The sequence below is a fragment of the Medicago truncatula genome, chromosome 6 (genome assembly GCF_003473485.1).
Source record: "Medicago truncatula cultivar Jemalong A17 chromosome 6, MtrunA17r5.0-ANR, whole genome shotgun sequence".
In the NCBI taxonomy this organism is placed as follows: domain Eukaryota; kingdom Viridiplantae; phylum Streptophyta; class Magnoliopsida; order Fabales; family Fabaceae; genus Medicago; species Medicago truncatula.
The window spans coordinates 33,846,373-33,862,018 of record NC_053047.1 but is presented as its reverse complement, the minus strand read 5'-3'; the positions used below and the strand labels follow the sequence as shown (position 1 = coordinate 33,862,018).

Here is a 15,646-nt window from a genome sequence, read left to right as displayed (position 1 = left end):
TTCATTCATATGATTATTCATCTCTCTTAAAAGGAATTAAACAATATTCAAAAGCTTAATTTTTACATTGATTTAAATGTTATTCTTATTAAGATATATACGCATAAATATAATACTGCAATTGTTTGAAACGTATTAAAATAATGATTGAAACATTCAAAATCAATAAATATTATTAATGACAATTTATGATTTTTGTTAAAAAAAAAAAAATGGTTTCAGGTTTCCTCGGCAGTTAACTGACGAAGTTTTCAGTAGTATTCCTCGGTAGTTTACTGCAGAAGTTTTCCTCGGCAGTTAACTGCCGCCGGTTTACTAAACTTCGGCAGTTAACTGCCGAAGAGCATTTTCGTAAAATACTCGTGTGACACAACCTTATGCAATATGTAAATAACAATTCTCCTTTATTTTTACTCCAATAGTAACTTACTACATATATTTTACTCCTGTAATAACTTGTACTTTTCAACTTCACTCAGTTAAATTCAAAATGCTTTTACACATATGAGATGACGATTCACAATAGTAAACTCTCATTATTGAATCTTATAACATGTCTTCCAAACTATAGTATATCTATTTCCTAAATTAGAGATACAATCTTACAACAAGTGGAAGTCTTTGGTGTGACAATGTAAGAAAAAAAGTTAGATACAAATAACCACATGCTAAATAAAGCAATGGTACAAGCATAGAAATCTTAATTAAAAAATCATAAAAATGAAAAAGTGGACCCCACTCCCATATTCACCTCTTTCCTCTTTCTTTCTAAAGCCATCACTCTTCAAATCCACTCACTTCATATAAAACCATCACAAACCTTCTCAGAATAACTCACTTATTTTCAAAGTCAAAAAAAAAAAAAAACTCTTTTTTCTCTCTTTATCACCACCGTCAACCACCGTATATGGCGCTTGTCCACCGCCGCAACAGCCCTAAACTCCGGCTACCAGAAATCTCCGACCACCGTCCTCGTTTCCCTGTCCCTCTTCCTGCCAACATCTACAAACAACCCTCCACTTCAGCCACCACCGCCTCCGTTGCCGGTGGTGACAATATTAGTGCCGGTGACTTTGAAAAACTCTCCGTTCTCGGTCATGGCAACGGCGGCACCGTTTACAAAGTCCGTCACAAACTCACCTCCATCATATACGCTCTCAAAATCAACCATTATGACTCTGACCCCACCACGCGCCGCCGTGCACTCACCGAAGTAAACATCCTCCGTCGCGCAACGGATTGCACCAACGTCGTGAAATACCACGGCTCCTTCGAGAAACCCACTGGCGACGTTTGCATTTTGATGGAATACATGGACTCCGGCAGCCTTGAAACTGCCCTCAAAACAACCGGCACATTCTCCGAATCAAAGCTCTCAACGGTGGCGCGTGACATTTTAAACGGTCTCACGTACCTTCACGCGCGTAACATAGCGCATCGTGACATAAAACCTTCGAACATCCTCGTAAACATCAAAAACGAGGTTAAAATTGCTGATTTTGGTGTCAGTAAATTTATGGGTCGCACGCTTGAAGCATGTAACTCTTATGTTGGCACGTGTGCTTATATGAGTCCTGAAAGATTTGACCCAGAAGTTTATGGAGGGAATTATAACGGTTTTTCAGCTGATATATGGAGTTTAGGTTTAACCCTATTTGAACTTTATGTAGGTTATTTTCCATTTCTTCAATCGGGTCAACGACCCGATTGGGCTTCGCTTATGTGCGCGATTTGCTTCTCTGATCCGCCAAGCCTCCCTGAGACTGCTTCGTCAGAGTTTAGAAACTTTGTCGAATGTTGTCTTAAGAAGGAGTCTGGTGAACGGTGGTCGGCGGCTCAGTTGTTGACCCACCCATTTTTATGTAAAGATATGGAAAGTTAACCCAGATTTTTTTTCAATCGGGTCTAGACTCTAGTACTGTGTAATATTGGATAGTGTTAGTTATTTAGTTAGATTAGGTTTTTTTATTAGTAAATGTATATTCTTCCTTCAGATTCTATTTTTTTCTTTGGGACTTAGGAAAATGATTCCACCTTTGAACATTATTATTCTCTCTGGTTTTAAGGGAAATTCAAAATTCAGTTAAAAGCAAAAAATTGCTGCTGAATAAAGTGAATTATTCATTTTCAAGATCCTATTGCTCTTTTCATTTTGCATAAAGGAATATACCTCGACACAATGTGACATTATATGTGACCCATAAAAAAATTAAAACACAGCATAGTGTTCGCCAATGCTGATGCAATCAGGACAAGGTCTCTAGTTAACATTTTTGTCTTTAATTTGATAATTTCTAAAAACAATTTTAGTTTTATCATGTGATTAAATCAAACAAAGAAATTCTAATAACATAGGAATGGAGTAAAATAAATTAGCCTTCATATGGAAGAAGAGTTGTCACAGCACACACTCGTTCTTGCAAAAGAAAAAGTTAAATCAAGCATTGAGCATAAAGAGTGAGTGTTGGGAAGAAGAAAAAAAAGTTGGATGGTGGACCTATTATGCGTTTTAATTTATTTTTGCATTAGAGTTTTATTTTGAATAAGCAAATATTATTAAGCTAGGATCGCACAAGATGCACAAATCCTGCTAGGAGGAAAAAGAGTACAACAAGGCCATAACACGGCACCTCCCCTACAACCAAACTCGATAAAAAACCTCCTAATGTTCACAAAAGGAAGCCGAACATGAAGCAACAAAAGCGTTTTAATTTATTTTTGCATTAGAGTGAAATAAGTTTTAACTTCTTATTGGTTTTTATTGATACTTTGGTGTTTTTTATTGTCAAGTAGTCTAGTGGCTAGAGCTCACACAATTAAATTGTGGAGAAGTGGAGTGTCTGGGGTTTGAACATCGAGCCCAACATATAATATACAATATCTCTACCAACTGAGCTAAGTTCACGGGGTGTTGTTTTTTATATTGATAAAAGAAATGAAAAAAGACATTAAAAACATATATCCATAAGTGGGGGATCAGGTTCGGCCTAACAATTTTAATATTTTACAAGTTGAATTAGGATTCATCGATTTTAAATTTTAAAATTTTCCTATATCGACGTATCGGTGTCGTATCATATCAGGTATTTGAGCTTCATATGTTGTCGCATCACATACCTCTTGTTGAAGAAAGAAGTTAATAAAACACTGAACATTAAGAGTGAGTGAGTGTTAGGAAGAAAAAAAAAGTTAGAAGGTGGATCTATTATGCGTTTTAATTGATTGTGCATTAGAGTGAAATATGTTTCACGTTCTTAGATACTATGTGACAAAATGTTTCAAGTTCTTATTGGTTTTTATTGATACTTTGGTAATTATTTTCTCAACACAATAATGTCATAACATGAATAAAGAGTTTTCTTATGTCTTTGTACACAAACAAAAAGGTCCAAGTCACCAAGTGGATGTGGAGGATGTGGATGTAGCAAGAACGTGGAAAGCTCTTTAATTACTATTAATATTAATATTATTATATAAAAATAAAATTAGTGGTCCTATTATTATTGATTATTATCAATATCATCATATTTGTGACGCAACCAAGTTGAGCAATACCTCTTGTTGTGTCATCATGGCTGCCGTCATCTTTGTTGGATGCTTCTCTAGCTGTTCACCAATTTCACCTTATGGGCACCCACACGTGTTTGCCTTATCTTCTTGACAAGAAACAAAACGTGGAAAGAAAATAAAAGTGTGCAAAATGATTAAGTGTGCAAAATGCATTGCATCTTGCATACATAAACCGAATAAACCAAAACTACTACAAGTCAAAAATAGTCTAGTAATTCATCACACACACACACAAAACATTTAAGATCAAAATTTTGATGGCTATAGTGGTAGAAGAAGGCATTCTTGAAATTTATTGCGTACTTTAGAAAGGGAAAATAACTTGCCTTGTGATATGCATTTGGTTACTACAATGTGTTAGCTGATAGAATAAACAAAGAATAATTGGAACATGCCTTGAAATTTCATACTCGAAACAAGAGTGATGGGTTTACTTCAACATGCAAGGGCGGATCCAACACTAACAATTTGGTGGGGCTAAAAAATAATAATGTCGAAAAAATTTCATCCAAAAAAACAATTTTAGTAGCTTTGTTTGTGTTAGTTTTATTAATCTAAATCTATTTGTAACCTTAACAATTGTTAATCGGACTAAAATAAGTTGTCAACCTCCTCTAATTAAGTCTGTTAATCGATATCATGGTTCGATCGATTAAACCGTGTTTGAACTGGTTAATTAACTAACTAATAAAAAATAAAATATACTCATATAAAATTTATATTGTAGCCCAATATTATTTTGACTATATTTGTACAAATGTATAAAAAAAATAGAATTCAAATTTAGACGTCGCGATACAATCATATCACATATCAACTAAGTGTGTATATATTTAGGCTTTCACAATTTTGGTGCATTTCGATTAGGGTTGTTTTCACTAGTTACGATTCAATCATATATGTCTTTTTTATTCCGTCGAAAAAACAAACTTCTCCTTAAGAGGATAGATGGGGTGAATTCAGGTGAGATCCAATGCAGATCAAACTTTCTATTCACTCGTGGGATTTGGAGTTTTCCCACTATATGGCTTTCTCGCACACCTTATTTTTTCTCCCAAAATACCCTTTGTTCGGATTATATAATCCGAACTGCTATTCAAAGTATATAATCTGAAAAGGATAAAAACCGTTGGAAGACAAAGCACCTTGCTGATATTTGTGTAGATCTTAGTAAAACATACAATTCAAAAATTTTAATCTGAAACCCCTAACAATAATTCGGCTTTTATAATCCAAAAAATATCAAACACCTCAGAAGAGACAAATTATTTTAAAATAGGGTTAATGAGAATTGATAGAATAAGAAGATGTTTAAAATGAGGCTTTTAATCTAAACCACTTGTCTTGTCAACAAAAAAAAAAAAGTCTAAACCACTTGTTTTTTTATCTAAAGGTTGATATCATTCTCATACATGTTTATTTAGTTATTTCAACTAAACACAAAATAAAAACATAGTAGAGAACTTAAATGCATAAATTAAACAAAGAAAGAGAGAAATGCATATGAACAATGGTAACGAGGTTTGGCCAATGTGACATACATCGTCAGTTGAGAGGAGCTCCTCTATTAATGAAACAATATAATTTCGGTTACAAAGTGAGAACCTATGGATTCTTACCCATTACCTATTAGAAGTAGTTAATTCATGTTATGAAGTTAGTTCGAAACGTAGCGATAAGAGATGACTTGTATACCAAGTAACTTGCATTGCAAGTAATGTAGGCTATAAACAATTTAGCTCTCATATGTGTTTGCATAAACTCAATTTTCCAAAATAATATACAAGCTCAATTTCTCCCATAAACTCTCTCTAATCTCTTCTCTCATTCTCTCTCAAAATTGACAAATCAACCCTTTGTTCCAACATTACCATGGTAAAGATGAGCAATCAAAAATACCTTAGCCTTTCTCTCATTATATTGATTTTCTTATGTACAGACACATAAAGATGAAGAGATAAAAAAACTCTCGAGACTCTTTACTTTACTCCCTCGAGATCTTGCATATGTGTGTTCGGTTACTATTTACTAATGCAAAGATGACCAAGTCAAAAGTTGTTCATCTCACATCAAAAGTTGCTTTTTAATACCCCAAAATCACCTAAGGCTGCAACGTCAGTTAACTGCTGCTCGCTCCAACGGCAATTAACTGTGGTTGCATTCTCTTGTTAAAAAAAAAAAAAAAAACTGTCGTTGCATTCTGGATCAACAAGAACAAAAAAGTTATAAAAAATAAACCTCCAATATCAGTTAAGTGCCGTTGGAGTGAGCACAATTACCATGCATTTGAATTAACTAATCTAAACCTTGCACCAATCAACATCCTCAATAAAAGGCAATTTGTTCTCCATAATTCCTGACATAAGAACACATATTAAGTAGTAATCTCAACACACTCATATCTTACACTTCAACATTCAATCAAATCAAAGAAAAATACAATATTGAAATTGTCACCTTCCTGTTGAGCATCCTTTGCGGTTGGCAAATTTTCTGTCATGTTTCCTATATATTGCAAAAGCTGGTCCCGCAAGATAAGTCTCCAAAGAAAAAAAAAATATGGTTGGTGTTATAGAATTCAAAATGGACCAGTGTGAATTAATCTTTTGTCACCACTCATCACCATAAAGTGTTTTTTTTCTGGATCACCAACATTTGTAGACTTGTAGTGCTAGTTTTTGTTCTTTGTTTTGAAAAAACCTCCAACTGTACTTAACTGTCGTCGGAGGTTTTTTTTATTTAATTTTTTGTTCATGCAGGTTTAGAATAACTGTCGTTGGGGGAGAACGAAAGTTAGCTACCGTTGAAGACATAAAGGTAATTTTGGGATGTTAAATAGAAATTGTTTAAGAAAAAAGAGTAATTTCCAAGAAAAAGTCCAATAGAAATAAAAGGCCCATGTAATGTAAAAGGAGTTTTTTAAGAAAATTGCTCTTTAGGCGCCCATGGTTTACTCTTAGGCTCCTTGGAAAAATAAAAATTCCCTCAATGGGAATTAATTATCGATTGATGTTGAACGGTAGTTAATTGTCGTTCGTTCACCGGAGATTGTTAGTTATCGTTTTGCACTGATCATATACCATAGCAGAACCACTACGCATATGCAAAAACTCTCAAACATAAACCAGACTCCTTCTAAACTCCATCAAAATTCTTCAAACACAAGCAAGTAATCGAGTAAGTGAAAAAAATATCCATATCCATACACATTGTTAGTTTTTTAACTATGTTTTTTTTAATTTCTCATGCGTTAGAGATTTTTTGTTTTTGATGACTTTTTTTTGGGTAGTTCTTGATAAACTACATTGTTGTTTATATAACAAATGTATTTGATGATTTATCATAAGTGCATTGTGGGTAGTTCAATATAAGAAATGGCATTATAGACATAGTATGTTTATTTTGTACTTTAAGTGTTTAATGAAATGCCTTAAAGATTTTTTAATAAATTTTTTCCATTGTTTGTTGTGAAGATATGGCTGACAACCCATATAGGTTTAGTCTAGGCAGACAGACCCAGACTACCAGTGTAGAGAGAGCGAATGATGCAATAAACCCTCCTTATAGTATGGGAAGGGAACCTCGCATACAAGTCTGTAACAGGTGGTTAACCCTACACCAGATGCGCCTGAGTAATAGTATGAGGTCCAGGACGACGACCAACATCATGTTCCATCACCACCACAACATCTCGCACCACACCATATCGACCCACCAACATCTATGGCATTTGATGGTGGGCTTTTAATTTCTCTCTACTGCTTTATTTCTTGCATTGTATTGCCGTCGCAATTTGTATGGGGAAGTAAGTATAATTATCTTGGTTAAATTCAAGTGTTTTAACATTCAAGTGTTTTTTTTATGATTTATGTTTATTTAATTTTCTTTTTTGTTGCAATCAAGCACTCTGATGCATTGGACATGGAAAGAAGATAAGTCTAACTAGGTTCCCATACTCAACAACCCATCTAGACCGATTTTGGAATCATGCATGTTTTTAGTCTTGTCCCACTTGTGACATTGTTCAAGAATGTTAATTCAAGTGTACGGTTTTGACTGAGCGGTGTCATAAGGAGACCAACAGTTTCCACTTTCCAGTTGGGGAGATGACGAGCAAGCTGAATGATGTGTCATGTATTGTACACATCCTAATTCATGGTAAGTTTATCAATCACTATACTAAAATCTCCCAAGAGCAAGGTGCTACTCTTATGAGTGACTTGCTTGGTGTTGACAAATTTAATGCCGCTACTGAGTGCGAAAATATGAAGGGTGCTAATATTGAATTTTCTTGGCTTGAAGAAACATTCAAGGAACCTCTCACAAAAGCAACTCAGTTGGAAAATGTAGTTGGGAGGGATCATGACAGAGATAACTGCCAGAGGTGTTGTGTACGAGCTTCTTGCTTTATCTAAAACAAACAAGCATATAGATTATTAAAGTACGATTAATCTCATGGCTATGCTCCAATCATCGTCCTCTTTCTCTTCATTCTCATATGGATTCACATATGATGTGTTCCTCAATTTTAGGGGCATTGGCACTCGCTATGGTTTTACTGGCAATATCTATAGAGCTCTATGTGACGGTGGAGTCCGCACCTTCATTGATGATAGGGAGCTTCATGGAGGTGACAAAATCACACAATCACTTGTCAAAGCCATTGAAGAGTCCAGGATTTTCATTCCAATTTTCTCAATCAACTATGCTTCTTCTTCGTTTTGTTTGGACGAACTTGTCCACATCATTCATTGCTTCAAGGCAAAGAAGGGTCGCAAAATTTTGCCTGTTTTCTATGACATGGAACCTTCTCATGTACGACGTCAGATTGGGAGTTACGGTGAAGCAATAGTTAGGCATGAAAGAAGGTTCCAAAATAACAAAGAAAAGTACGACGACAACATGAAAAGGTTAGATAAGGGAAAATATACATTTGGATTTTGCATTACCGGGAGAAATAGTAGAATGGAAAGGAGATGAATTCAAGAAGATGAAAAACCTCAAAACACTTGTTGTTAAAACTAGTTTCTTTATCAACCATCATGTCCATCTTCCTAATAGTTTAAGAGTATTAGAATGGCATGCATTTCCTTTACAGGAAATACCATCTGATTTTCTTCCAAAGAATCTTTCAATATGCAAGTTACCTAACAGTGGCCTTACATCATTTAAGTTGGCTAACTCTTTGAAGGCGAAGGTAATGATTTCATCTTCCTCGTCATGTATACAAAAACGTTACCTTCCGACTATTCATATGTTGCTCTTTTTTTCGATGCTTTTTCTTTTTTGCAGATGTTCTTTGGTATGAAAGTTTTACGTTTAGACAAGTCTGCATATTTAACAGAAATAAGCGACATATCTAGTCTCCAAAATTTAGAAGAATTTTCATTTGGAAGGTGTAAGAATGTACTCGCAATTCATGATTCTATTGGGTTCTTGAATAAACTTAAAATTTTGAACGCCGAAGGTTGTAGCAGGCTTAGAAGTTTTCCACCAATTAAGTTGACTTCTCTTCAACAGCTTCGACTTTCATTTTGTTATAGTCTTAAGAACTTTCCAGAAATATTAGGAAAGATGGAAAACATTGGAAGCATTTCTTTAAGTGAAACTTCCATTGAAGAATTGCCTGATTCGTTTCAAAATCTCACTGGACTTCATTATTTACTACTAGAAGGACATGGAACGTTGCTTGGGTTACCAAGTATGATGCCTAAATTGTCTTGCATTTTTGTCGATGGTTATCATCTACTTCCGAAAGAGACTGATAAACCAAGTACCATGGTGTGTTCAAATGTACAATCTATTGTGCTAACAGAATGCAACCTAACGGATGAATCTCTTCCAATAGCGCTCAAGTGGTTTGAAAATGTGACATACTTAGACATATCGGTGGAATGTATCAAAGAGCTACACTCTTTAACAAGACTCAATCTGGATGATTGTAAGCGTCTTCTAGAAATTAGAATGATTCCACCATATTTAAAATGCTTGTCTGCATTAAGCCGTGAATATTTGAGTTCGTCATGTAGAAACAAGCTACATAATCAGGTTTATTTTTTTCTCGTATTAACTTCATATTTCATAGCGCACTTTATCTTTCTAAACTTGCAAGTTATTCATGACTAACAGGAACTGCATGATGTTGGAGGCCCTATATTTTGTTTGCCAAAAACTGCAAGGATTCCAGAGTGGTTTGAGAACCAGAGCAGGGGATCCTCGATTTCTTTAGGGTTTCTTTACAAGATCCCTTCAATTCCTCTCTTTTGTACTACTCAATGGATGGATAACAAGAACGGAAGCAGTGTTGTATATTCACCGATGGCTGTAACTTCACTCTTGATGATGCATTTAATTATGCTTATATTGAGATAGAACGAGATCGTACATATCCAATTGATTTGCAACTACATGGCAGGGTAGGATTGTATGAAGCAATTTTCAAGATTGAATGGAACCATGCGGAGGTTACATAAGATTTTTCGATCATGCCATTTCACTTTTAAGGAAACTCGAATGCACATATTCAAACAGGAATGTAGCATAGAGAATATTCAATCACCAATCCTTTTAAAAAGAGTGATTCAGATGATGATGTTCTTGATGATGTTGATGACAACGACCACTCTTCACAATGGTTACGACCAATCACATATTCAAACATGTGACTTTTGACAAAACTTGTGCACCAGAAACAATGAATAAAATCATTGTCATGCATGTGAAAGTGGTCAATTGCTACTTTCATTTCTTCCAGCTCTAACAATACATTCAAGGGTGTTAACAGCCAACACTCGAGGGGATTTAGTCCCACATCGGATAGATAAGAATCTTGAGAAGAGTTTATAAAGAGGATGCACTCTTCGGCTAGCCGGTTTTGAAAGGATGAGTTAGGCTTCGATATTCGTGACAAAGGGATGATAATGCATAGCAAGCTTGTTACTTATGGTTGAAAGAGTGTGTAAATCTACTATCTAATTTTATTCATGTAAAATATCTTTTGAATCATTTTCCTCTTAAATCCAATTTAATACTTTATTCTTGGCTTAAACATTGCACATGATGAAAATGCTAGTGGAACTGCAATCAAACCTTATGTGATTTCGTATTGGAAATGATGGACTGTTATTTTTAAATGCCCAAATATTTTGTTCAAACGGTGGGAGTCATACGGAGATGAGCATCCGGAACTTTAAAGATTTGCAATTTGTGTACTAAGCTTGACTTGTAGCTTATCCGGATGTGAAAGAAATTGGAGTGTATTTAAGATAGTTAGCATGTTTGACCCTGCTTATTTTCCATTTATCTTTTACTTTTAAAGAGAAGTGGGGCCAAACATAATTTTGATAAAGCTCTTAATAATAGAAGTGACTTTTTTATAAAGAAGGAAATCCAACAAAAGTGACTTTTCGGAGGTTATAGAATTTTTTTTTTTCTGCCCTTGTTTATGCAAAAAAAAATACAAAAATGCCCCACTTTTTCGAAAAATTGCGCAACTGCCCTACTTTTTCAGAAGCCCCTGGTACCACTCCACTTGGAGTTGCGGGGTACCCTAAAAAGTCACAAATTTTTTGTCCTTATTGTACCCCGCTACTTGGACTTGCGGGGTACTTTCCTAATTTTTTTTCAACTATTTTTAATACCCCGCTACTTGGACTTGCGGGGTACTTTCCTAATTTTTTTCAACTATTTTTAATACCCCGCAAGTTGGACTTGCGTTTTAGGTTTTTGTTTTTTTTTTAAAATTTTTTAAATACCCCTCTACTTGGAGTAGAGTGGTATAATGAAGACAAAAAAAATGATTATGTAATAATTACTCTCTAATAATAAAAAACTAATTAAAATTATATAACCAATAAAATACCATCTACAATGATTATAAATGCCCGGCTGACCCACACCCTCGTCTTCGACGATCTCTTCCGCGATTTACTTGAGGGTTATGTTGGTCTTCGTCATTGTTATTTGTAGTTGATTATATATGACTACCATAACCCAGTGACAACGACACATCGTGTTCCCTTGTTGGTCATCCCATATCCAGAAATTGTTCATTGGAGTTCAACGAAGTCGGAGAGAAGTGAGATAACAGGTTTGTTGGTGTTGGTGGGTGGTTGTAGTTTTGGTTGGTGTACATTGGGTATTGTGGGTTGTTGTAGGGGGGGGGGGGGGTAATTGGTGTTGGACGGTCCAGCTTGGTTTGGGTCATTATAGGAGAAGTTGTTGTTGTTGGATGTGCTAGCTTGGTTTGGGTCATTGTAACCATAATTTGGCATTGGATTTTGTTGGTAAGTTGACTGATAATGGGGCTCATATGCATTTCTCGGGGAGGTATATGGTGGTGGTTGGATGATATTTTGTTGGGGGGTGTCGAGAAATTCATACATTACAGAACCATGAATGTTTTGTGTTGTATGTGGTTGGGATTGATGATCTTGTAGTTGAGAAAAAATGTGTTGATCCCAAAAATCATCATGAATTGGTGTTTGGTTGTTGTGAATTTCAGGTTCATGTTCCCGCTCTTCTTCTTCGTCTGGATCTGAATCTGATGGTTTTGTGTCAATTGAAATCCTTAGACGTGGGTTGCATGTGGTTGTCAACCACTCAATATACGCATGAGTTGGGGTGAGTAATCTTGGCCGCATGCGAGGTAAAGTATAACTCCGTCGGTTGTCCCAATGTAAGCTTTCTTGTGGAAAGCGAAAACCATTTGATTGGTACCACGTCTTGAACCGTTTGTCCACTATGTGGAATTGTCGCATGTCTCGTGGGGGCCCTGGTATTTCCTGTGGCAAACCAAATTGTAGCTTGACCCTATCAGTTGGATGCCATTCAACTTTGTCAAAACATATAAGGTAAGTTGTTGCAGTCCACTCCCAATAGTCTTCAGGCAAATTGTGTGGAACATTCTTGTATGGTCTCCATTTAAACTGGCAGAAGAGAGAAGTTGTAGTATAAGGTTAACAATTTTGATATATATATATATATATATATATATATATATATATATATATATATTGTACGATAGGTGAAATATATATTCATTAATAATTAAATAACTCCTAATTAAATACTTGTAAAAAACTCATGATTAAATAAATAATTAATTTATAATCGCGACATTTTTTTAGTCCTATATTAATTGCATGTCCTACTTTTTTTTTCTTACTAAAGAAAGTTAACATATAGCTTTTTATTTCATGAAAGTGTTAATATGTAGCTTAAATAACAAAATATCTTAATTCTATTTAATTAGACCATGAAAGTTAGTTACCCTTCAAATTACATAAAAAAAGTTTACCGTTCAATATATATATATATATATATAAATTCAAAAATCAATTATAATATTACTTGATGTTCCAGTATGTCATCAAATTTTTTTCTGTAAGATATAGTGTCATGGCTTGGATTCTCGTAGTATCTTGAACCTGCACCTGTCCATCTAACAAATGATATAAACAAATTAGTAGCTAATTTATCAAATAATAATATTAATAAGAAGTGAGAATATGTGAGGAAATTAATAAAAAAAATAAATTAATTAATTGACCACGATTACTTTAATCCTAGCGGCCACTGGAGTGGGTTATCATTTTTCGGAGCGATATAACTCAACCGACAATACCCCCAAACTTGTAACAGGAAATGACATCCAAATAGTGCTTTTATATTTGGGTGTGATGCCTCACACAAGCCACGATAAAGGTAAGTCAAAACTGCCGATCCCCAACTATAATTTCTTGTTTCATTAAAATCCATTAACAAATACAACCAAGAGTTGTGCACAAATAATCCAGTTGTATTAGGAAACAAGAACCCTTCAAAGAGGTATAGTAGGTACCTCCTAGTGTGTTGTATTTTTACCTCCGGAGGAGATTGTTCACTGAAGTTATTATCGATCAGATTATCCTTTAACCACGACAACGAGAGAGTAAAACCATCAGTTTTGTGTGCTGGATGAGTTATTCCCAACAATTGAGCACAATTATTCCACGGAAGATTTGGAGGAGCCGTAACAACTGGTCCTCCAAAAGGTAAGCCGAGTAAAATATATACGTCTTCCAACGTGATTGTACATTCACCCGTTCGAAAATGAAAAGTATGTGTTTCGGACCGCCATCTTTCTACAAGAGCGGTTACGATGTGTCTATCAATTTTGTAACGCCCTATTTGAGAAACCTCAAAAAATTCAGCTTGACGTAGATAATCTTCAATATAAGGACTTGGTATGATGTGTTGCCGTGTACGAGTGATTAGAGGTGCACCCTCTGCATCCTAACAAAAAATAATAAAGGAATAAAATTAAAACATAATCAAACTATAAATTTAAAAAAAAGTGAACATATTTAAATTAATATTAAAAAATAAAAACGACATTAACAAATTAATATCTATATATACCCATCTTCTGATATGTTCTTCCATGGATCTATGATCATTTTCCAACCACAAGTATGTCATTGCTTTATATAATTTGATTGAAATAATATGTTATGTGAGTGAGTAAGGAAAGGATTGAGATAAGTAGAATATGTGTAAAGAGTAAAAATATAGTTCTGGTATTTATAATGTAAAACTATGTGTAAATGGTGAAAGTAGTAGTGTGGTATTTTAATCAATGAAGTGAAGAATTCTTGTGTTACTACTGCAACGCATGCAAGCCAACAGTGCTCAAATAAACATAGAAATGACAATTGCATCAATAGCAGAAGCATGGTGTTCAACAGTATTGAATTAATTTGTAAACTTTGCCTCATGAGATGACCATTGCATGTAAAAAATACATTAATTTCTTGCAAGAAATTTTTGACTGAAATGACCAATGCATGTTTTGATCACGTGAAGCATGCTAGCAAACAAATGGCCGACAAGCTGCCTCTGAATGACCAATAGGAACGGCGCGTGCAAATACTACCCCGCCACTCCAGGTTGCGTTGTACCCCAGCTGGCACGTGCTTTACATACCCCTCCACTGCATCTTGCGTGGTACCCCTCCCATTGCTTTTGCAATCGTGGAAGGCGAGACCAAGGAGGCATGGAGTTTCTTTTTGAAAAATCTAAGGCAGCATGTCACCCCACAGGAGAACATATGCCTCATTTCTGATAGACATGTGTCGATAAAGAGCGCGTATGATGATCCACAGAATGGATGGCACGATGCTCCGACAAGCCTTGTGTATTGTGTCCGACACATTGCACAAAACTTTATGAGATCATTCAAGGATGGAGAACTTAAGAAGAAAGTTGAAGGCATGGGTAAAAATCATATCTCTTTCCACGTAAATTCGACAGATTTGTTTAAAACGACACATCTAACTTTTTTCAAAACAATACAGGTTACGCCATGAACATCCCTACATTCGAATACTACCGTTCTGAAATTGATGTTGCAGACCGAAAGGCTTTAGCATGGGTCGACAATATTCCCAAACAAAAGTGGAATCAATCACATGATGATGGTCGACGATGGGGCCATATGACAAGTAACTTGGTAGAGTCACAAAACAACGTGTATAAGGGTATTCGGGGACTCCCGATCACAGCTATTGTGAAAGCATCATATTACAGGTTGGCGGCGTTGTTTGCTAAAAGAGGACATGAGGCAGCGGCAAGGGTAAATTCTGGTGAGCCATTCTCAGAAAACAGCATGAAATATCTCAGAAATGAGGTGATTAAATCCAACAGTCATCATGTCACACAGTTTGACCGGGATCGGTATACCTTTTCCGTCCGTGAAACCATCGAACATAAAGAAGGATTGCCAAAGGGAGAATACAAGGTGGACCTGCAAAATAAATGGTGTGACTGTGGACGATTCAGAGCGTTACACCTACCATGCTCACATGTCATTGCCGCATGTTCTAGCTTTTCTCACGACTACAAGACTTTTGTCGATAACAAATTCACGAATGAGTGTGTATACGCCGTATACAACATCCACTTCGACGTGGTTCACCACTAGACATATTGTCCTAATTATGAAGGACCGAAGGTGGTTCCCAAAAAGTCCATGCGTAGGGCAAAGAAAGGTCGTCCACCAATTACTCGCATTAGGACCGAGATGGACGATGTGGAA

At 35.5% G+C, this 15,646-nt stretch overlaps 1 protein-coding gene across 1 annotated transcript; it reads left to right on the top strand.

The window, feature by feature from the left end:
- The first annotated feature begins 800 nt into the window (after nt 1-800).
- Nucleotides 801-2,131, top strand: LOC11422805 (mitogen-activated protein kinase kinase 9). The gene has a single exon (XM_003619834.4). The coding sequence runs from the start codon at nt 908-910 to the stop codon at nt 1,880-1,882; it is 975 nt and encodes a 324-aa protein (XP_003619882.2). The 5' UTR covers nt 801-907; the 3' UTR covers nt 1,883-2,131.
- The last annotated feature ends 13,515 nt before the right edge of the window (nt 2,132-15,646 follow it).